Source organism: Lactuca sativa, chromosome 5 (assembly GCF_002870075.4).
Source record: "Lactuca sativa cultivar Salinas chromosome 5, Lsat_Salinas_v11, whole genome shotgun sequence".
Taxonomy (NCBI): domain Eukaryota; kingdom Viridiplantae; phylum Streptophyta; class Magnoliopsida; order Asterales; family Asteraceae; genus Lactuca; species Lactuca sativa.
The window spans coordinates 213,889,650-213,914,256 of NC_056627.2; the positions used below are offsets into that span (position 1 = coordinate 213,889,650).

Genomic DNA, 24,607 nt, shown 5'->3' on the forward strand with positions numbered 1-24,607 from the left:
CAACCAGTTTACGAATAATAAAGAAGTACTCATTAGACTCATAATAAATGATAAGAAGATATAACAAAGTATAAGAAATAATAAATTTTATTGGCATAATATTCTTAAACCTTTAACTAATTTCGGGGGAGAATACATGTTAAATAATATTATTTGTTTATATAAATGTAAATTGTTTGTTATCGGTTATATATAATTTATCTAACTGTTATATTGAGTTGTCACTAAAAACTGTCATTTTTACATAACATATTAAATAAACATTGTTGTTACTCTGCCCGCAATATATGGACAATTGTTGTACCCTATCGTTACTCTGTCTGCATAACTGGGATAGTATTTATGCAATTTCGTTATGCTGTCCCGTATAATTTACAAAATAATTATATGATATGATTATAAAACATTATTATAACTATACGATATAATATTGGCCTGATAACTCGAACTTTTAAAGTTAGGGCTACAACTTTTAGAACTACTCACTTAATGGTTTACATGAGACACATTCATCACCTAAGTATAATACTTAGTAAGATCCCTGACTTATAACCATTAAATCTTAAGTGAGCGGGAGAGTTATGTATAGATATATACGGTTTGACACCCCACCTGCGGTTGCTAGCTACAATCATGATCGTCATGTCATGGGTAATAACTGTCTAAACACTATGACATCCGATGAAGCGTCGTGAGGGGAAAAACTCATCAGTACCTCGATTATAAAAACTCATTGTAACATTGATAATAGCCTAAAGTTAATAATTAATATATAATTTGAAACAATAATTATATAGTAAAACACATACTTTTGGAGAATAAAAGTACAATTATTTAAGTTGAAATAGTATATATACAGTAAAACGCTTAGTTTTCGGGATAAAAGTACACATATAAATATAAGTTAAAAGTACTTATATATGATAAAGAAAAACATATTATATATGATATAAAAAACATACTTTTTGTTTAAAAAATTTGCTTACGATTCAATCGTTACAAACTTATGAACTCACCAACTTTATGTTGACGCTTTTAAAATCACATGTATTCTCAGGGAACTAAAAGTCAGATGTGTATCATCTTTTGGAACAATCATGGATTCGCAGGTGTATTATTTTATCATTATTGTTTATTTGAATTGCCCAACTTTCAAGACATTGCTTGTACTTTATATGTCAGCATTTTGAACTTAATATTTGATGTAATATTATTTCAGTAATACAAAATGTAATTTATATTATTCTATTATGTATTGTTCAATGTAATCAATGGTTGTGTTCTATGATGTCGCCCCACCGCTCGGCGTTTTCGCCGTCGCCTAGGGGTGTGATAGATAACATAACGATTATGCTCTTGATCCTATATAACCACTCCATGATAGCCTTCCAAACTTCACAACGCCTTCCGGACTCTCAAAACCGCAACCCTCTGGTGTACCTACAGTTGATATGATTTGATGGTTTGATTATTAGGTCAAGAGGCAAGGCCTTTATTTATAGACATGTTTGGTCGACGTAAGGTGTGTCATACATTTCTAAAAGACATGTCACCCCTAAGGGGGTTATCCCATAAATTTATCTTCGTCGGCACTTTAGTTCTTATCCTTATCAGCTTGTTAAGTCCTTATCAATGCTTTTATCCTTATCGACTCCATTTCTAGTAGCTTTTTGATTCAGCCCAAGGTCTTCCATTCCAACTCAATTTGTAGCCTATTTTGCTCCATTTGCTTTCCTTCTAGCCCAACAATGTGTTTTCCTGGAAAGTATCAAATATGAACATTTTAAGCACCTTTTATCTTTTCTTGCATCAAAACACAAATGCCTACTGAATTATCTATTTAATGAATTTTATATTCCTGTGTATAAATCTTGTTAATTTAATTTTGTCAATGTAATAAATGGATAAGGAAGGGCATACACAAATGCCTTATTGAATAATATTTATGTGTTTTTTAATTCTAAGTTAGAGGAGGGGATATAGAAGTCTACTATTATATGTCTGGAGTTTATAAGGGAGTACTTGATAAAAAGGTTGAAAACTATACATAAAGCATTTTATAAATGTGAAAGAGCATTGACACCATACGTTTTGAAGAGGTAAAAAGTATGTTGCTCAATACATGTGTATATTTGTTGGGAATGACAAGTATCCGATTAGTGGTCTTTAGATAAATCATTTTGTGGTAAATATAAAGTATATACCTTGCACTTTGTAAGGTCTAGGAGGTCACTGGTATCCCATGCAAGCATGGAGTAGCTATAATTTTTGACATGTGAATAATGGATTGGAAGTTGGAGTTCCTGAAACCTAGGTAAATTCTTGTTATTGGTTAACAACATGGAAAGAAATATATAGCTACATGATTGAACCAACAAATACGAGAAGCATATGGCCAACATCCACCTGCCTTACCACCATAATTGCACCTAACATTGTAGACATGTATAACCCCTTTCAATTTTCTTACAAATTACTTATATAATTTCAAACTTGCTTATATCCATATTAGTTTAGGTTGATAGGTCTAAAAAGAAAAGAAAAAAAGCAGTGGATGAAGGGAGGAACCAAAGTTAAAAGTTGTCAAGAAGGTATGTGACGGTGATCTATAGCAAGTGCAACAACAAGGTCCATAACTGTAAAAGCTGTGAGGGACAAGGGGAGATATCAAGGAAATGAGGAAGACCAATAAGAAGGACAATGTGAAGGGACCAATGGTCTAAGTGTATTGACACATGGACTTTTGTTATGTTTAAGAATGTAAGATAATGTTGTTTTTTATTGGTTTTCTTTGTATTGTGAAAACACTTCTAGGCAATCTTTTGTTGTAGTTCTTTTTAAAGAATCAAAATGTGGATGTGTTTAAAACAATTGTTTGTAACTTTTGTATGTTGTTTCATACCACACTAATATATGTGCATACTATGCTAACAAATTTGCACATTCATTTTAGTTGCATATCTAATGACAATTAAATAGTCAAATATTAAATGTTTTTCCTTCCAAAAGTAGCTATAAATTCACATTAATGTTTTTGCAAACAAAATACCATTGCTTCAACAACAAACACATTTCCATTACAACAACAACCATAACCAAGCTAACATTATAACACCAAGTGCTCATTAATGGACGATTTTACCCTCACATGGTGTGCACGTGAGAGCCTTTTAACGACATTTTTTTCGACTCCGTGTCGTGTGCCAGAGGGTCAAATTATGTAATAACGAAAAAACATAAAAAGCAAGTTTGTCCAATTTTTTAAGTTGGACCATATGTGCATATTTTACCAAACCATAGGGATCATTTATGTAATTTTGTCTATAATATTACTTCAAAATTCAATGTTTGGGTTGAACTTGAGATTTTGAATAGAATACGAAGATTATATCAAAACCTAAGAACAACAATAAGACAATTTTAAATTTTGGATGGAAACTTGTGATTTTGAGTAAAATGAAAAGATCAAAATTGGAATTCATTCTATGAATTATATGGTCAAGACATTAGACATACTAATTACATGTTACATGTGACAACATAACGAGTGTCTCGTGGATTCCGTTAAAAAAGTGTAAAACAAGTTTAGAAAAAAAACACCTTTATATAAAGAGAGATTCATTAAAACTAAACCTCCTTAAACTCTCTCCTGTGTGTGCTTCAAAAGCAAAACCCTTTCGTACTCATCGTACCCAATCCCAATTCTCTCCAATTTTGCATCAGAAATCCTCGAATTCAACCGGAAAAGCTTCCACCTCTTCCTAATTTGCTTCTATTAACAATGTCCACCATGAATCAACCGGCGACGCCTCCGCCGACGATCGGAAAGATGGGCCCTTACACCGTCTTCGTAACCCCTTCTGATTCATCGCATTTCTCAGTTTCCGATTCTGGGAAAAAACATTATATTCCTCCTACGTCCGTTCAACTGACGCCGGTGAAATCCGCTCCTCTGGTTCAGCCTCCGCCAGTTCAGTACGGGAAGTCCACTCCATCGAAACTCGCGCTTTTCTGGGATGCTGTTGCCAAAGTTCAGAATGGTACTTTTTTTTTTTTTATATTTCCCTTTCACTTTTGAATTTCATGATATTTAGAATTGAATTCAAAAACTGTGGCGGATTTCTACTTGTTTCACTAGATTTCAGCAATGTATATGCTTAATTCATCCCAAATTCCTGATCAATTTCACTTGATTTGATTTATAACATCTTACTTCAATATACGCCGGGGGGGGGGGGGGGGGGGGGGGGGGGGGGAATTTGGGTGGAAAATAAGAACTAACAAGATCAAAAAGATGGACAAAAATGTCACATTGATCTGCTATTCCTCATTGTTGTAATTATGGATATTATGCAAGAACGATTGTTATATAGCTTTCCTTTCTACCCTTAAGTCAAAAAGAAACAACATCTTGATTTGCAAAAGTGAATGATCCCTTAAACATGTTATTATTGGGATTTTCATAAGAACTAATGGCATGTTTATATGATAGCACATTCAAGTTTGGATGAGCATGTAGCACATTGGTTTGGATTGAATCAATCAAAATATCAATGGGCTCTTGATGATTACTATGAAAGCAAGGGAATGGTAAGCTTTTATTTTCTCTTTGTTTTGACTTAACACTTAATAGGTAATCCATTAAGCTAGTTGTATCATCATTTTCTCAAATAATTTTTGTGTGTCATTTTCTCAAAATAATTTTTGTATGTCATTTTTCAAATAATTTGTGTATGCCCATACAACATTTAATGAAAAAAAAACGAAATTTGCAATAAAATAAATAAATAAATAAATTGAGGGAAAATTTGAATTCGGGGCACCTTAAGTTGGCTTTCCCTTGGATGTTTGTGGGCCCCACAACACTACGTGGTTAAAAAGTTATGACTGTTTGAAGTTTATCTAATTCCAGGACAAGGTTGACATACGAGCAAAAGATTCATCCACCAAAGCTCAAAGGGTGTAATATATGCTTTGATTTGATAGGTAGGTTTTTGAAAAATTTAGATTCCCTTAATTCTTTGACTTTTATACTGCGTTTGGTATGGATTGTGACTGATGTCAATGGAACAAAAGTTGCAAAGTAATGTCTCATCCAAAAGAGCGGGAGTGTCAGACAAAGAGGAAAAGACATAAATGCCCTCCTTGTCCTTGTTATGGAAAATAACCTTAGAAAACTTATCCAGTCCTGTAACAAACATTATCTTAGATTCTTGTTTCTTGAATTTGTTTTTTTATTTTTATTTTTTTGCAGTGCATCTTGGTGATCTCTTTTGAACATGATATGTTTATAACATGAATTTACTTGTTGGTTGAATCGGATCGATCTACATGGGTTTTGGAATGTGATTGTGAACCTCTTGGTGTTTTTACTAGGGTTAATGTCATGAGTGGGTGATGAACTATTCTTTTTAAATGGTGTTTTGTGAAAAAAAAAAGTTAAACAAAATAATTCGTTATTCATTTATGACATTAACATTTTTAGTAAGGAGCATGAATCGATCATTTTATTGGGTAAACAGCCAAAAGATTAGCAAGAATTGTAGGCGTATGTTTGTTGTTTAATATGTGCTTCTTTTCCAGTTAAAAAAATGTTGTTTGTGAAAATTTACTCTTTAATTTTATTTTTCGTTTAATTTACCTAGAGCAAAGTCATGATAAATCGAATATGGAATTGAATGGAGATTAATGGGAATTAAAAAAGAAAAAAAAAATTGTTTGTTACTACAAAGGAATGGAATAGAAGTGGGGGTAGGTGCGGCAGGGTTTATTAATAAAAGTTTAATTTAATAAAAGTTGATTAAAACATAACTAAGATGTAAAATAGTAATCTCAATCTAATATGAAATGAAACAAAACAAAATCTTATGGACAATAATATAGGTGCCATATTGATAACATAACTCAATTACATTGTTATTTTCGAAAATTAACCATTTTAAACATATAAGAAAACAAAAGGGAAAATGACACAAATGTCCTACAAACTTTTAAGGATTTACCCTTTGAGTCCCTAAAGTTTTTTTCGGGCTTTATGAATCCTTAAACTAGGATATAACTTGCTCTTTTAGTCCCTGTCAACCTGTAATAGTCAGTTTAGTGACCTTTTAGACCAAAAAAAACTCACATTTTGCTCTTATAAAGCAAAAATATATATATATATATATATATATATATATATATATATATATATATATATATATATATTTGGGGATCAATTCGTACAAAAAAACTCTCATTTGGCTTTATAGTGGCATAATGTGAGTGTTTTTGGTCTAATATGTCACTGAACCGGCTATTATAGGTTGACAGGGACTAAAAGAGCAGGTCATATCGTAGTTTAGGGACCCATAAGGTCCGAAAAAAACTTTAGGGACTTAAAGTTCGTAGGACATTTGTGTCATTTTCCCAAAACAAAATTGGATGAAGACAATAGTTTCTTAGTTTACTAACAAACATACCAAAGGAACTTGGACAAAAAGCTATACATCACTACCAATGATTAAAATAAATTCACCTATAGGTAAAAAACACCATGTCTTCCAAACAACTCAATTAACTTATTTCAAACCATCATAAAATAAACACCCAACAAACTTTAGAGAATCTTTGACCAACAATTCCCAAAAAGATAAAAACAAAACCACATCAAAGACATTTTCATGGGGCAGAAGGTTTTTGAATAACAAAAGACATACATTGAGCTTGCTTCACATTATCAAAGGCCAAACACCTTATATATGCATTTGGGTACGCTTTCTTGCATTCTTGTATTTCTATCAAAACTTGTGATGCATCTATGCAACCAAACATGGGCAGCTTCCACATTGTCCAATATCTCCCATCATAGTAATTTGGAATTCGGCTGTTCTCTCGAAATACATATCCCACCTAAATACACAAATTGATTAAAAAAACCCTAATTTTTAGATTATATTAAGATTACCCAAAAAATATTTAGACCCACAAATTGAAAACATTAATTTTCGTTGTTTGTTTCTTGTTGCAATTAACGGGAATATGTTAAACTTGAATCTTGTTTTAATAAAAAAAGTTATTCAGTATCAACAACCCCTAAGTTGTCACGTATTTTTCTAAAGTTCACATGTTAATAAGCGATAATGGGATGTTTGGTTCTTGGAATATTTTTAGAAAGAATGAAATATGTTAGATTGATCGGATATTTGGAATATGAAAGGTAGCATAATTTGTCATGTGTTTAGTTAACAAGAAATATAATGAAATTCAATTATAAAAATTATGAAGTTTTTAAAATTGTGCTTGTATTTAAATTCATTTTGAATGTTGTAACCATATATAACCGGATTTTTTATTTTTATTAATTTCAATATATACGTAACTTTGTGTAATTTGGTGTTTTAAAAAAAGTTCCGTTCATTTGGCAACCAAACACACTAGGGAATGGAATTCTAAATTCCATTCCCACTGGATACCATTTTACCAAAATGCCCCTAGTTAATTGACCTCACCGAATCAAACTCAAGACAGGGTATCCATCCCTTCTTCATCATGTAATCAATCTCCTTTGCAATGGAGTCATCTGTAAGAGGTGGAAGATACGAAAGAGTTTCAAACTTCTTGTTATCGATTGGATTCCAAACCTATATTTATACATTTAATCATTCATACAAGTAAATCATTCAATTCAATATCTAAATCAAAAACTCCAAAGATTTTACAAGTTATTATAAATAATACCTTCATGCAATGAATCCTAGAACCATTTGAAACTGTTTTCTTGATCCATGGAACCGAATTTGTTGTCTGGAAAAGCTTTGATCCATTTGGGTTCAAATTCAAACCCATGTAAATGGTTCCAGTAATTTGAGGTGTTAAGGATGCTACAGACATTTTAAAGATTATTTTACAAATTGAGAATAGAAGTGGTAGCAATTAGCAAACATGCATTTAATAGTTTTAATTCTGTATAGAATGTGAAATGGTCACATAAAACAATGAATTCTTACGTATGATTTATCACACAAGGTGAAGACTCCAATGTTCATGGAGGGTTTTGTTAGGCATTTAAGCATAAGATTCATCACCATGTCATCTTTTTACTTTTACTTTTTTTTTTTTTACTTATTTATGATTTAGTTGTACACGTGGCAAAAAAAAGAATCACCGATCAGCCAATGAATGACGTTGGTTTCTGCAAAAAAGTTATATTTCCCGTTGTTGAATATTGAAATGTTTAACAAGATGAATTTTTAATTTTAACCTTTAAAGTTATTCAGATTTTAAACCTAGGACTATGAATAGTTTAGGTTGTTTCTATTTTTAAAAGAGCCTGATTTTCCACTTCAATTTTCGTTATGATAGACTGAGAAAGTCAAAGTTCATCTTATTTATATGAGGTTTCTTCATTGTAATCAGATCTGATGATCATATTCAGATCTTATGAATAAATAAATATTTCACTGATTTTTGTTTATCTTGTTTATCTGGGATCGATTCATCTATATTCCTTAATTTCTACATTGTCATTTCATATTATGTGAATCTAGGTTCCTACACCAACACACAGTTCAAAATCATGTCAATGTCAATCAGATACACAGTGGCCCATTACTCATTACTGATTCATTGATAACTTATTAAGTACTTGTAGGATTTCACGGAGGTCATTTGCTCGAGGGTGAAATTGATCATGAACAAAAAACTTGTGAACACCACCATCGACCTCGATAAAACTCCAACTAGGGGTATTATCGACTTTTCTCTCCACCATCATATTCCTCAATCTAATCACATTTTCCCACCTTCCAACATCTGCATACATATTAGCAAGACCAACGTATCTTCCACTATGATTAGGATCAAGTTCAATCAACCGTTTTCCAGCTCTTTCTGCTAAACAAATTTCACTATGTGTTAAACACCCATGTAGAAAAGATCCCCAAATAGCTTCATCAGGCTCCATTGGCATCAAATTTATAAGTATTTCAGCTCCTTTCAGTTGTCCAGATCTAGCCAATACATCAACCATGCATCCATAATGCTCAATTCCTGGTTGAATGCCAAAAACTTTGAACATTTTTCCAAGTAAACACCATGCTTTTGTCACTAAAGATTTGTGATTACAAGCAACAAGAACAGAAATGAATGTAATGTCATTAGGAAGAGGCCCTTTCTGTGTCATCTCTTCAAAAAGCTTAATTGCTGATTCATTTCTCCCATTTGTGGCTAACCCCATGATCATGGAACTCCATGTAGCAACATCTTTGTAAGGCATTTTGATGAATATATGTTCAGCTTTCTCTATATCTCCACATTTAGCATAGAAATCTAGAAGTGCAGTATCAATCTCAAGGTCAAAAGTAAAAGATTCTTCAAGTAATTGATGGTGGATGTTTTTACCTATTTCTAGGGCTCCGATTTTACCACATGTAGTGAGGATGGTTAGTAAAAGAGGCCTATTAGGCTTCACTAAGCCACTCTGTTTCAAATGGAGGAACAATTCGAATGCTTTGTTGAAAAGTTCGTTTCTCACAAGCCCAGAAATCATTGCACTATATGAGACATCGTTTCTTTCAGGCATTTCGTCGAACACCTTACATGCCTCATCAACAAGACCATTATTGAAACACCCGGTTATCAAACTCGTACAACAAACCACGTTCTTATACAAGCTTTCTTCGAACACCTGTATAGCTAATTCAACAGATTTGAAATTCGAATACATATAAATAAGCGAGCTAGTCACATAAACATCACAAACATTTCCAAGTTTGACGACATGTCCATGCACTTGAAGCAACGAAGATATACAATCACATGTTTTGATCAAAACAGGAAAAGTACGAGCATTCGGTTCGATGCGATTGTTGCACATTTGATTGTAAAGTAGAATACCCATTTCTTGTTTTGAGGTTTTAGAGTAACCCAATATCATAGAGTTGTAATCGAAGATGGTAGGCGTGTTTGTTTGGTTCAAAATTGTGTGAGCATAATCGATGTTGGACATTGCGGAGAAAGCTAAGAGCTTGCTGGTTATGTAAGTAAATCGAGCAAGTCCGATGGTGATTGTTTGAGCGTGGATTTGTTTGAGTTGATCCATGGTTGAACATTTTTGAAGCAGACGAAGATATTGTGGATTTGAGATTGTATTGACAATGGCCCTGTTCATTCATATAACTATAAGCCCTTTGATCAGCTTTCGCAAGTTATAAGGATTATAGATTTCAAAATATCAAACCCATTTCTAAAAATTGAACACAAAATCAGGGGAATAAAGTTACAAACTTTCCGGAGACGATGGTGGGTCGTGTGCGGCGGCAGATGATGTCGGTCAGCCGGTGGTGAGCGTGAGCAACGTCGAACTCAGGCCGTCAAGCCTCTGTCAGTGCAGCAGCGGCGTTGTGCAGCTGTGCTAAGTTTCCGATGACTGTGGGCGGTGGAAGTGAAGCCCAGCTGCTTCTGGTATGCTAGGTCGAAATTCAAAAAGAAAAAAACGGGAGAGAAGAATCAGAAGAGAGAAGGGAGACGTTGGAATTGGGTGACCAATTTTTTTTCTCAGTGGGGAACAATGGTTAAAATTAAACTTTTATTTTTTTTATTTTTTTTATATATATTACTGGTAGAGGTTCAACAATGATGCAAATCACCACTCCGCAAAATTCCTTCTTAAACGATATAATGATCTATATAAAAATGTTTAGCATGATATTGTTTTTTTAATCGTCTTTTAAATTTTATATGATAATGTTTTGCAAATTTAAAAGTAGTTTATAAACTAAAATATACAATAAAATCCCTACAGCTCATATATATATATATATATATATATATATATATATATATATATATATATATATATATATATATATATATATATATATATATATATATATATATATATATATATATATATATATATATATATATATATATATATATATATATTCTGATTAAGTCCAGAATAACCGAGATTGTATTCAATTAAATCCCAAGTATTAGGAATTTATTCACCTTGACCATTTTTACTTGATCAACAAGTTAATCATTTTCAAAATTTACATTTTTTGTCCAAATTTAAAATTTTATTATAAACTTGAACCAAAATTTATATTTTTTATGTAGTTTTCAAAATCTTCTTACGAAATCATCATAAATTTAGTATTTTTACATATATTTTTTTCAAAATTTAGTTTAGAATATGTTTTTTTTTCTTTTGCTTAAAAAAATCATATTTATACAAAAAAATATTTTCATATAAAAACATTTTCTCTATATTAAAACCTTTTTTAAAAGACCATTTATTAAAAAAAATCTTATATTTGAAAAATATGTTAAAATATTAAGGAAAAACATAAGAAAGAATACGTCCATATAAAAAGATTCTTAGAAATATATTTTTATTTTAGTAAATATCTTGGAAATATATTTTTATATTTCCTTTATTAACACCATTATATTTGTTATTATTTTCGTCAAAACTTATAAAAATCATAACCTCTTCATACAAACTCCATTTTCAACGTTTTTTATATTGACATGTTCGTCTTGACGACTACTACAACTTTCATGTTAACAATGGTACCCAAAAAAGAATATATTAGAGGTGTCGAACGGGTAAAATTTTCGGGTTTCGGGTAGAACGGGTCGGGTAGAAAATGTATTTCCTTAAGAAAATAATACCTGATACCCAACCTATATTGTAATTCGGGTTTTCGGGTTTCGGGTATTCGGGTTTGAGGTCAGGTCGGGTAATTATCGGGTATACCCGAAAATTTCTTAAATGACACTTATTGATCTTTTTTTTTTTTTATTTTTTTTTATTTTTACATGTTGGTTGGTTTAATAAAAAATCGGATAGGAAAATATTCTATACAATTAACAAGTACATATATAATAACAATATAAATCATTATAATATGTTATGTATTTTTTTAATTCAATTCCGTGCGATAGTGAGAATCTGAGAATTGTGATGACGGTTCAGGACTTCAGCTTCAGCGTCGTATTCCATTTGCAAGTTTGTGTCGACTGTCGAGCCGTCGTTCGTAAGAAGGAAACAAAGGGTTTTGATTTATTTCAAGCGTGCGTACTGCATTGTATATTTGGTATTATTTTAAAAAACGAATTCGGGTATACCCAAAAATAAATATTCATACCTAAAACCCGACCTATATTATAAACGGGTTAACCTATTACCCGAATGTTCATACCCGTTACCCGTTCTACCCGACCCATTCTACCCGAATTCAGAACGGGTCGGGTGGGTAGAACAGGTTTCGGGTTTTTTCGATAGGCCTATAATATATTCCCTTTCATTTTTATAAACAAATGTTTGTATTTATTAACTTTTATAAGTGAAAATGAGTGTTACAATTTATTGGTTTATATCAAAAAAAAAAAAGTTGAATTGGTTATGCCTACAAAATTTGTTTAAAAAATAAAAAACGTATTTACCAAGATATTTACTAAAATAAAAATATATTTCTAAGATTCTTTTTATATTGCCGTGTTCTTGCTTATGTTTTTTCTTAATATTTTAACATAGTTTTCACATATAAGATTCTTTTTTAGCAAAAAAGTTTTTATATAGAGAAAAGAAGGTTTTTATGTGAAAATATTTTTTTATATAAATATGATTTTATAAAGTAAAAAAAACATATTCTAAACTAAATTTTAAAAAAAATATATGTAAAAATACTAAATTTAGGATGAATTCGTAAGAAAATTTTGATATATAGGCCAAATGTGTAAATTTTGGATCAAATTTGTAATGAAATTTAAATTCTGGGCCAAAAGTATAAATTTTGAAAGTGGTTGACCTGTTGACCATGTAAAAATGGTCAAAGTGAATAAATTTTCAGGTATTCGGAACTTAATTGAATACAATTTACGGTATTCGGGACTTAATTAGAAATATATATATATATATATATATATATATATATATATATATATATATATATATATATATATATATATATATATATATATATATATATATATATATATATATATATATATATATATATATATAAGGACTTAATCGAATATGAGGTGAAAATGTAGGAACTTTATTCTAGATTTCCTACGCTAAAAGGGTTAATGTTGTTTGTCTATTATAACCTATTATTTTATGTTTTAAAATATCTCTTATTTATTTATTTATGTTCGTCCTAATTAGGGCACGAACTTGATATTTACATGTATTTTTGGGTACATGTAAATGAAATAAAATGAGGTGGGCTTGTTGTTGCCATTATGAACTCCTTATGGCACAGTTACAAACTGACAATACAAACCTTGGTCACCAAGTTTTGGGTTATGGTCCCTAGTATAAATGAAACCATAAAATGGTTCAATAAACAAAACATTTCTTCCATTATAGAACAAATATACTATTCTATAACCCTAGATTTGACATTCACATGGAGCATTCTTTCATATTTTTTTCTTCAAATGGGTGCTCAACAACATGCTTATTGATGATTTAAACTTACCACTATGCAACCGTGAGGATAAAATCATTGAGACACAAATCAAGATTCATAAACTAAAGGATGGAATGGGTCCCGATTACAACTGAACATCCCAAACATATGACCCAAAAATTTCGTTTTCCAACTCATTATTAAGATCATAAACCATTCAAAGTCATAAGAAAATCATAAGTCATGTATCATAAAACAACATAGTATCTTTCCAGATCAAAATCTCATCAAACATCAGAGTAAACTCCCAGGCTATGACTGCGGTATGTGCCATGCGATCATGCTGAGCCCTTCCCTTTGCTAGTGGAAGTACCTGAAACCAAAACTGAAAACTGTAAGCACGAAACATAGTGAGCTCCCCCAAACTACTACATATCATACAATACCACATATAACAATATTGGGCCTTGCCCACTGCATCGGGCCCCGCCCGACATCGGACCGAAGTCCGACATAAATTGGGCCCCGCCCACTGCATCGGGCCCAACCCGACATCGGACCGAAGTCCGGAATAACTTGGGCCCCACCCACTGCATCGGGCCCCGCCCGGCATCAGACTGAAGTCCGGAATAAACTGAACATAACATAAACATGAACACATAATATACTCACATATACTGCATCGGGCTTGCCCGTCATTGGACCAAATTCCGGAATACATAACACATAACACAATCATTGATGAATCACAAAGACATCAAGCATACATAACTACTTCTCGGGACCACCCCGGCATCGGACCGAAGTCCGGATACATATAAACTGCATCGGGCTAACCCCGACATCGGGCTTACCCCGACATGCTACTACCACATAAACGGGTCGGCATTTGTGCCTTAGACCCGTGCCTACTGGAGGAAAACTCACCTCGTAGAGCTATCTATGAAATCTCGCTGTGAGGAATATACAGTAACTGCTTCGGCGTCCCTCCAGCTATCAAAACACTATAATACATAATCAATATATGAAACTCCTTCCTAGGGTAAAATGACCATTTTACCCCTAGTCAAGGTCAACGCTATGGTCAAAGTCAAGTCAAGGTCAGCTCCCAGTCAACCCAACTCGTCGTGTCCTTCTACTAACTTGTCGAGTTATTTCTGTAATAATAATCGGGACATCTCGACTTTACTCGTCGAGTCCTTTATTTCCTGACTCCTAATCTTGTCCAACTCACTGAGTCATCCCCCCCCCCCCCCCACTCAAAGGTTTCACTCATAAACATAAAAGGTTTGGGGGACTTGACCCGGCTCGCCGAGTCATAACAACAACTCGGCGAGTCCCTTGCATGCTAAAACCATTTAGTCGATTCTAAATGATTCAAATGCTTCTAACTCATAGATCTGGGCTCCTAAGGCTAGCATAACACGTAAAGTTGCTAACTTTCCGTGTATGCATGAATATATAAGACCAAAATACTCATTACAAGCTAGAAATGGAGATCTACGTCATTACATAGACTATGGTTGCATAAAGGTGGCAACTTTGAGCTTTTAGAGCTCAATAGAGCCCATATCTAAAGTCTCTACATCCCCAAGAGTTCAAATCTCGGTGTTGCCTTGGAAATGGCTCCAAAACTCACAACATTCAAGCTAGGTGGGAGATCTAATTGAATAACAGCCAAGGTATAAGCTTTATACCTTTATGAAGACAAAAATGAGTCCTTAGCTCTGGATCTCCAACCTTCCTTCTGCAACTCCAAGCTTTTGCTTCCTTCTTCAAGCTTAAGATCACAAAATGGCAAGAACTAGCTCAATATTTCACCAAAACTAAGTAAGGTTTCGAGAATGGGCTGTGGATGTGATGGGGGCTGGGGTGGAGACCCATAATGTTATATAAATAGGGTGCAAACCCTAAGGATTAGGGTTTCTTCCAGATGGACCTACTCGCCGAGTCCATTCAGCGACTCGTCGAGTAGACCACTTAAACGCCACGATCAAGCTGACATCTACTCAACGAGTTAGGGCTACCAACTCATCGAGTAGCTCTTATAAAATGAACAATTTAATGAATTAAATACGTACCAGGCACGAGGCGTTACAACAACATATTAGGATCCAAATATTTGGAGCTTCAAGCTAAGCTTCATGTTGTCAAGAAGAAAATCAAGGCTTAGAACAAGTGTTTTTTTTTCTTAATTAGTTTGTGTATAGTTGTGTCGACCCTTGTGGTCATGGATGTCTAGAAGAATACAATGGCAGGGGTGGGATGCTTGGTATTTAACTTTAGCTCTTGTGTTAGGGTTATAAATTGAATACTTTTAACCATTATTGAGGTATATAAAACTTGATAATGATGTTGACAAAGACCTAAATGAAAGCAGGCACTTTTGTACACTCTTTTGTAGAAACTTCCCCACCTTAAGTAATGGAAAAATGTGTTTATTATGGTTAAACATTGTCTTGATGTTTTTAATTGATGCTCCTGATCTATCAATGAAAGAATGGGAATTGATGGGCTTGTTTAGCAACATTGTCATCATTGTCAGACGAGGATGTAAACCGATCCGGAACCGGATTGGAGCCGAAAGAACCGAAAATCAATTAAGGAGTAAACATGAAACTGAGAACCGAACATAATACCACTAACCTTCCAACCGTTTCTGATTCAGACTGGTTCTACTATGAAATTTTCTATCTAAGAAGGTGTTCGGAACTAGAACCAGCCTGAATTGGACCGAAACTGAAAGAAGTGAAAATAAAAAGTTATAGACCGAGGGAACCCGACTGAATATCATTAACTGGTTCTAGTTCCAGTTTAGTTTCTTTTATGGTTCAATTTTTTGGTTAAAAAGCCCATCCATACTATAACAATATGATACTTTTGCTTCATCCAAATATCCAAATCAAAAGATAAAAGGAAGCATCAGGTTTCATTATAGGTTAGGTCGATTTTTCATATTAATATTTACTTTTTCTCACAATTTCTACAACCATGATGCTTTTGGGGTGTTATAGAAAGAGAGCTAGAGAAATCCTTGAAGACTTCTTGGAATGGGTTATAACAGTTAGGGTTTCGACAACAAATTATGTTAAACTGACTGGATGTCTAATAAACTAGGTTAACTGTTCATGAGCTATAATATCTTGATTAGTGAAGAAAATCATTACCATTTTTTAGGCACTTGACAGATTGATCAATCTTCTTATGTAACCTATTGCAATTTTAGATTTCCCTCTTTGATTTTGATCTTTATGTTTTACTCAATTCACCCCTGAAGACTTGAATAACATGTAGTAACTATGGTTTGATTGTAAGCTCAAAATGTCATCCACTCATTCATCTGTTATTTGGTATCTAATAGGTTGTTGTTGTTATCAAGTCTTGTACTTCAAATGAGCTAGGTGATCTCATAGTAACACTTAAATTAAAGGATATTAATATGCCATATTATGATTATGTAAGTATGTTAAGTTAAATTTTAGTTACTTATTTTTTTGGTTTAAGCTTTAGGATCCTATAGGTGCAGTTTCTGGGACTATTCATCACGAAGTGCTAACAAATGGGGAGGTTGTAAAGGGTATTTTTTTAGGATCTATTTTGATACTTCAAAGGTATGTTATCCTTATAGCTATCCATATCTTCATGTACAAAATCAAATTCTGGTTTTTGGAATCTTCTTAAATTTACACCAGTTTTTTGTTTTCTAGGTTTCTGTGTTTTCTCCTTCACGTTCATCTCATTATCCTAACTTTACAAAGAGGAATTTGGTAAAGGTATGGATTTTTCTCTAGAAGTGAGCATCGACTTCGTTGTTATTCGGAATAGGATCAAATTCATCGTATTGATCCGCTGCATCTTGAAATCCATCCCCATTTGATACAAGAGAGGGATGCCTATTCTCCCCCTTAACCTGAGAAGGTAGAAATGGTTTGGAATCAAATGGAGGAAAAGTACGTGTCAGACCAGAAACATTTTGAGAGATAAGATTCGGAGTCAAGAGCAGTTTCTAAAGGTCCGAACAGGCTTTCAAAGTCAACTTCATAGATGATTTGGGAATTTGAAGATCCTGGAGATGGAGCATCAGACTCCATGATGTGGATTGTGACATGAGTTGGGCCAGAATTCTGAACATAGTTTTTTTTTATCAAAAGTGACATCAAAGCTTTCTTCAAGTACACGAGTTCGACGATTCAGAACTCTATAGGCTTTGGATTTTACTGAGTATCCCAAAAAGATTGCTTCGTCGGCTTTGGGTTGAAACTTGGTGAGTTGATCAATGTGTTTTTGATAAAGCATATGTAACCGAAAACATGTAAGAACGAGATACTCAGCTTTCTACCATTCATGGATTCATACGGTGTCATGTTGAGGCATCAATTAATGATGCTTCGATTTTGAGTGAAGCAGGCAATGGATACAGCTTCAGCCTAGAGATAGAGAGGTAGATTAGCAAAGTTGAGCATTGATTGAGCGGCTTCAACGAGAGTTCATTTTCTTCTTTCAACCACACCGTTTTGTTAAGGAGTGTATGGAGCAGAGAAATTGTGGTCGATGCCTTTGTCGGAGAGGAATTTCTTAATGGTGACATTAGTAAATTCCGAGCCATTATCACTTCAGATTCTTCTTATAGGAAGTTTAACAAGAACTTCAGTTCCCTTGATGAAATTAATAAGTTCTGAGGCTGTTTTAGATTTTAGCCCAAGGAAGAAGACCCATGTGAACCTTGTGTAGTCATGAACAATCACAAGAATGTACTTTTTGTGATGTAGACTTTCTACGGTGGAAGGTCCACAAAGATCAATATGCAGAAGTTCTAATGATTCCGAAATTGACATTTCAATAATAATGGGATGACCTTTCTTGGATTGCTTCCCACATTCACATGTAGCACATAAATGATCATTTTCAAACTTGAGGAGTGGCAGAACTCAGACCATTTCACCAGAAACAAGATCATTAAGATATCGGAAGTTTAGATGAGTAAGCCTCCGATGCGATAACCATCTAACGTCAAGAACGACTGTCACACCCCGCTAAAGCGGAAACACGAGGCGTGACAGTATAAAGGGTTTCATAGCAAAAGTTAAAAGACAACACCAACCATAGTATTAAAAATCATTATATATTTACATGGGTTTGAACAACTTTTAAAAGAAATTACAATGAAAATTGAAATACAACACATGTGAATGCTCCTAAAGGTGATGTGTCCCTAAGTGTCACTTACTCGATGATTCCTAAAAAAGCATGTAAAACGAGCGTCAACTATAGAAATAGTTGGTGAGTACTCACAAGTTTATAATATAGTATAGTTTGAAATTCATGATAATCTGAATATTGATAACAATTTCCATAAGCAAATGTTCATTGCTAAAATAAGTAAATAAGTTTTCATGAATAGAAGTTCATTGCTAAAGCGAGTAATAAAGTTTCCATAAATAGAAATATATTGCAAAAATGAGTAATAAGTTTGCATAAACAAAGTTCGGTGTCATCATGAGAGATAAAGTATGTTGCCCAAATGAGATGCAACGTTCATATTCTCATGGGAAATAAAGTTTGTTGCTAAAACGAGATACAAGTTTCGTTGCTAAAATGAGCAATCAAGTTCGTTGCTACAAGGAGAAAACAATTTCATTGCTAAAACAAGTATATAAGTTTCCAGTAATAAAAGTTCGTTGTTGTAATGAGAAACAAAGTTCATTGCTATAATTAATAAACAAGTTTGTATGTATATGAGCAAACAGTGAGTTCACAACCAAGCCTATGACTGATGTCCTATCAAGATCTATGCTTATCGTTCCATAGATTAGTATGGTATCATGCACTCAAGCAACCGGGCGAGTGAGGAGTTTTCAATTCCTAATAGCGCTATCCATAATGACCATTGGCTCAAAGAGTTAATGGTTGGATTAAAGTATAAAGGGAAGGGACTTAAGACGATAAGGCCTCATGTTTCGTGTTGCATAGACATACATAGAGAAATATAGCAAAATATAGCAATCAAGTTTGATACAAATCAATTTAAATACAACGAACAAATAATAGTTTTTCGGACATGCTTTTCCACCCCAAAACATAAAAACCGAAAATAGGGGAGTCGTGAATACTCAAAATGCATTGAGATGATGCAAATGGTGCCTTGAACTACGTTCCACTTGCACCACTACCGATTCCTACAATAATGGTATTCACTAGTGAGTCTCTAATCGAAATCTAACACTAGTATACTTACTACTACAATAGAATTATGCCAATATTGTGTCAAAATTTAATATTGATAAGTTACAAATATTTTTCTGAAATGGTGAAATTTTATAACTCATGTAATTAAGACAATTTTGGATATTAATTTCCAGAATTTTGTAATATTAATTGAGGGTATTTCAACACATTTAAAAGTGTTTTAAGCTCCTAAGAACCCAAAATATTATCAAATAGTTTCCTAAAATTCTCAAACTTTTCATTTTCATTCTAAACGCAGTAGAGATCTTCCAAAAAATTTCCCTTGAATTTTTGATGTGATTAACTATTTTTCCAAATTTTATGCCTTCATAACAATATAAATTCATGAAAAATAGAATCCAGATGATAAAAATTCCCAAAATTTTTATAATACTGCCATTAGACATACTTAAGCTGGGAAAAATATAAAATGGATTTCTAAAAAGTTTAACCGAATTTTATGATTTTTGTGAATTTATTCTAATAAAAATTGAAATAAATAAAACACAATTTCCAAAATTTCCCAAACCTTTTGTAACATTGTTATTATACATATAGAAGCTTTCAAAAATATAAAATATATTTGTCAATTAGTCTTGCGATTTTTTTGTTGTGTTATCCTCTTAAATACTCAATAATTGTAGAATAATTATTAACAGTTAAAGTAAATTACCAAAAATCTGAAAACTTTATTTACAGTGTAAATAATCTAGGAAAAATACCAAAGGTGGTTTTTATCTAATGAAATCTGATTTTGTGGATTTAAGTGTATTTAATCTTAGAAAATAGAAAAAAAATAGCATACAGGATAGAAAAACCATCAAATTTTTTATTTAGAGTTATAATATACTATAAGGTCTTCTGCTAAATTTTCATGAATTTTGGATGAGCAGAATTATTTTTCCTATTTTTAGTCCATTATAAATACAAAAATCGGGGAAAAATAAGAATACATTATAAAAAATTCTGAAAATATTTTCTGAGTCTTACACATAGGGTAGGAGCTGAGAAAATTATTAGATACCCTTTTCAAGTTTCTAAAGTGGTTTTATGATTTATTGTGGCTAAACAAAAAGAAAATTCAAAACCATACTAAACAGTAACAAAAATCGATGAAACTTACTGAGAGGTCATTATTTACCATAGCGGTCATGCAACAACTTACCTAGGATTTATAGACCTCAGAAAGTATTTTATATGATTTATTGCCCTATTTTATTGCAATAATTATAATAATTCGAGAAAAATGAATTATTTTCTGAAACTTTACAGATCATCTTATTTTATTAGTGGGATTCTAGCAAAAATTGGATTTGATCATAAAAGAGTTTTAGGTATTTATTTGAGAATAAATCATTTATGAACATATTTGAAAGCTTTTAACAACAAACTTTGATCATCTAGCATCTAAGCTTGAAGATAATCACATGCATGTTGGTTTGAAGACCATTCATGAGTTTGAAATGTTCAAAATTCGTTTTTGAAAGAAAACTTTGGATGCATGTGGTGTTTTTCCACCAAAACATGTAGAAAAGTGCATTTCCTTGATTTGGTTTAGGTCATGGGACTTCACCATCAACATGCATGTTGTTTTTGGATGAAATCCTACCACCATCATCATCAAAACCGTGAGTAGGTGCATGTTTTCATGATTTTACAATAGAATGGAGTAGAAGAAGAAGAAATTATAAGAAAAATAGCAAAACTTGAAGGAAAAGTGAAGTAAAAATCGATTTTACCTTCAAGAACACCACAATATGATGAAGATTTCGCGTTTGAGGAGTGTTCTTGGGTTTGTTTGCTGTAAAATTTCGTGGTTCATAGAGGGAGGAAGAGAGAAAATGTGTGTGAGAGAGAAGAAAAATGATTTTATGTTGGGAAGAGGAGAGAGAGGGGAGAGAGAAGAGATCCGAAAACTGAAGAGGAGAGAGGAGATTCTCTCTTATTTTCTTTCATTTAAATTGTTTCTTTTAAATTTTATAAAATTTTTCCAAATTTTTATAAAATTTGCATTTTAAAGAGAATTTGGTTCTTTATTCTTGATTTTTTTGACTTGTGGAATAAGATTAATATCAATCACCTAAATTTTATTTTCCATTGATTATATTTTCCTAAATTAAATTATTTTAAATTGATATTGTAAGGTTCCTAATTATTTTCATATAATTTTGGAGGTTAAAGTTTTTAAAATTGGGTATTTAGGGTTTTTAGGGTTTTGGAGTTTAATAAACTTTGAATATCAAAATAAATTAATTCTGTGACAACCGTCAATTTCTGGTCAAGTCGAAGTTAACTAAAGTCAACAAGTCAAACCAGTCAACTCAATTAACCCTTGTGTACTAGGGTTTACGCTATGTTATTTCCATACAACTTGTTACTCTAATGAGAAATCATAAATTGAAAATTTTGTATATCTAGATTTCATTAACCTAAAACTGTGGTAAATATCGAACCAAACCGATAAAACAATGTTGCATACTCATTGGGAGTGTGTAAGATCCTTAAACATGGCTTAGTGGGGCTTACGGACCTTGCGTTGCGAAGCCGGACACTCACAAATGTCACACATGAAACCTCTGTCAATCGTTTTCACTCTATCTCTCTTTATCGAGAATCTTTCCCAAATCTCTCCAAGAATGAGGAATCTCTCCCAAATCTCTCTCCATATGAGGAATCTCTCCAAGTATGTGAAATCTCTCCTAAATCTCTCCATGTATGTCAAATCTCTCCCAAAACTCTCCAAGAATGAGGAATCTCTCCCAAATCTCTCTCCATATGAGAAATCTCTCCAAGTATGTGAAATCTCTCCCAAATCTCTCCACGTATGTCAAATCTCTCCCAAATCTCTCTTTGTATGAGAAATCTCTCCAAGAATGTGAAATCTCTCCCAAATCTGTCTCAAAAGTTCCTTAAACTTTTTATAGTCTTTCGGGCCATCCCGACCCTTAACCAGGTCAAAAACCGCTTAAAACGGGGTAAAAACGGATAAAATAGACTTAAGGACCCGAAACCCCTCTTAAGGAGCCGAACCCTCTTAGGAAGCGAACTTGTCAGAAGTGAACCCCCTTCGGACCGAAGCTCAGCAGACCGAACCCAAACCTTCCCTTTCGGACCGAGCCTCGCATGATGAACTGAACCTCGCACAAGGAACCGAAGGTACCTTCGGTCCAATTCGCCTCCTACCCTTTTGCTCCATTTCGCCTTCGGCCCAGCAGTAGAAGGGACCGAACCTCGGCCTAGGACCGAGAGGCCTCGCAGGGAGCTCTTTTTCATCTGGTTTTCGACTAGTTTTGCGTTTTAGGCCCGTTTTTAATTGTTTTAACACGGTATTTTCACCAAAAACTTTATTTTAACATATAAGGGCCCATATTTATTAATCACGTTTTTGGGGATAAGCCTTATCCAAGAAGGGTGTGTGAAGTACAAGAGATGGAGTGTTGACTTTTCCTTAATTTATGACACAAACAACCACCATACCCACTCCATGACTAACCCACACTCCTCCCCACCATCCGTAGTCACTTCCTTGTACCTTTCCATCAATCATCAGCCATTTCCCATGTTGTTAGAGATGGAACATCCATCCTCTCTCCTCACACTTCATTCATTCTCTCATTTTCCACCAAAAGATCGAACACTTTTCTCTCAAACTTTTCCTCTCTATTTCGAGACTCCAAGGCTGATCATCAAGCTTCATTATACTCTTGGTAAGTCTAATTCATCCTCCTTGTGGTTATTACACTTCACTCTACTCAAATCACTGATTTCTTACAAACTCCAACACTTTGGTGTTAGATTCTCGAAAATCTTCAAGGCATCTTCAAGTGTTCTTGAGTTGAACACTTCTTTTCTCCAACATCCATGTACTGAAATCACATAAGGTGAGTTCATACCCCTATATTTTCATGTTTTCTTAAGTTTTAAAGGGGGGGGGGGGGGAGGGGGAGGGGGAATACAAGTTAAAACACCAAGAACATAACTAAACTTTTCTAACAGCTTTCATCAAAAAAGTTGGACTCCATTCACGGACTATTTTGGGCAACTTAAACATTTTAGTTTTCAAAACTGTTTTAGGTGCAAGTAGTCCCAGTTATTATCTTTAAAATGACTACTTGCACATCTCCACACGATTTTTCTACGATTTATGGTGATTTTTACAAAACTGCCTATCATTTCAAACATCAATCCGGACCAGTCTGTGATTATGGACTTCTTCACACAAGTTGGAGGTCATTAAAATTCATAATAAAAATTATGAAACAATTAGACTCATTTCCGAAACTCTCAGAATTTACGAATTCAGTTTTCGACTTCGTATGATTTTTCTATAAATTTTCTAAGAACAGTAAATGAAAATGCTAACAACAGAAAAATACCATCAATTTCATTTCACCTTGTAACATGTTGAGCAAGGTGTATATCTTTGTGTGAAAATATGTTCTTAAAAATAGATGACATTTTATCTTAGTATATAGTCATACATCAGAATACAAATGAATTTTTACCTACAAAAGTGTGGTAATTAATTAGTTGTTATAATGCATGTTGCTTCACTTTAGAAAAAGGTATATATACATATCGGTAAACAAAAGGGTTTTTACCTTCACAAATACAGTAGTTAAACATAGTAAACAAAGATTTAACTATTACATTTAAACGTTTTTGATAAACTATAATAGGTATAGTTTATGTTTCCATTAACACAACAAACACATTTCGGAAAGTCTTATTCCCACAGAAAAAAGGTTCTACACTCACGCACACTACACGTAAACTTGTTAACTCAGGTTGTGAGACATTCTCTCCCCGTACGTCCGAGTACGGGATCCAAATTTCTGTAAGTTATAACCAAAATCTCTTGTAGGGAGAGTGTGATAATTGTGTATAGATCTATATTGGGGTTGACATCCCACACCTCGCTGCTAGCTACAGCCGGACCGGCAGGTCTGCGGGTGACAAGAGTCATAGGATCA

General features: G+C 33.3%; 3 protein-coding genes across 6 annotated transcripts; 1 reads left to right on the forward strand and 2 right to left on the reverse strand.

The window, feature by feature from the left end:
- The first annotated feature begins 3,627 nt into the window (after nucleotides 1-3,627).
- Nucleotides 3,628-5,519, forward strand: LOC111913869 (uncharacterized). 2 transcript variants are annotated; one of them, XM_023909582.3, is made up of 4 exons: nucleotides 3,628-4,040; nucleotides 4,493-4,590; nucleotides 4,913-4,986; nucleotides 5,077-5,344. In XM_023909582.3, exons 1-3 carry the CDS (start codon nucleotides 3,782-3,784, stop codon nucleotides 4,964-4,966), a joined length of 411 nt encoding a protein of 136 aa, XP_023765350.1. In that variant the 5' UTR covers nucleotides 3,628-3,781; the 3' UTR covers nucleotides 4,967-4,986; nucleotides 5,077-5,344. The 2 variants fall into 2 exon arrangements, with proteins under 2 accessions (XP_023765350.1, XP_023765349.1); XM_023909581.3 differs by having other exon boundaries at nucleotides 3,629-4,040; nucleotides 5,255-5,519.
- Nucleotides 5,520-6,543: 1,024 nt separating this feature from the next.
- Nucleotides 6,544-7,892, reverse strand: LOC111913872 (ribulose bisphosphate carboxylase small subunit, chloroplastic 3). Its single transcript, XM_023909585.3, has 3 exons — nucleotides 7,720-7,892; nucleotides 7,491-7,622; nucleotides 6,544-6,891 (listed from the first exon to the last, which is right to left on the reverse strand). The coding sequence occupies exons 1-3, from the start codon at nucleotides 7,870-7,872 to the stop codon at nucleotides 6,661-6,663; spliced, it is 516 nt and encodes a 171-aa protein (XP_023765353.1). The 5' UTR covers nucleotides 7,873-7,892; the 3' UTR covers nucleotides 6,544-6,660.
- Nucleotides 7,893-8,450: 558 nt separating this feature from the next.
- On the reverse strand, nucleotides 8,451-10,533 carry LOC111913870 (pentatricopeptide repeat-containing protein At5g06540). 3 transcript variants are annotated; one of them, XM_023909584.3, is made up of 2 exons: nucleotides 10,267-10,533; nucleotides 8,451-10,142 (listed from the first exon to the last, which is right to left on the reverse strand). In XM_023909584.3, exon 2 carries the CDS (start codon nucleotides 10,079-10,081, stop codon nucleotides 8,597-8,599), a length of 1,485 nt encoding a protein of 494 aa, XP_023765352.1. In that variant the 5' UTR covers nucleotides 10,082-10,142; nucleotides 10,267-10,533; the 3' UTR covers nucleotides 8,451-8,596. The 3 variants fall into 3 exon arrangements, with proteins under 3 accessions (XP_023765352.1, XP_042758648.1, XP_023765351.1); XM_042902714.2 differs by having other exon boundaries at nucleotides 10,263-10,533; XM_023909583.3 differs by having other exon boundaries at nucleotides 8,451-10,533.
- Between the last annotated feature and the right edge of the window lie 14,074 nt (nucleotides 10,534-24,607).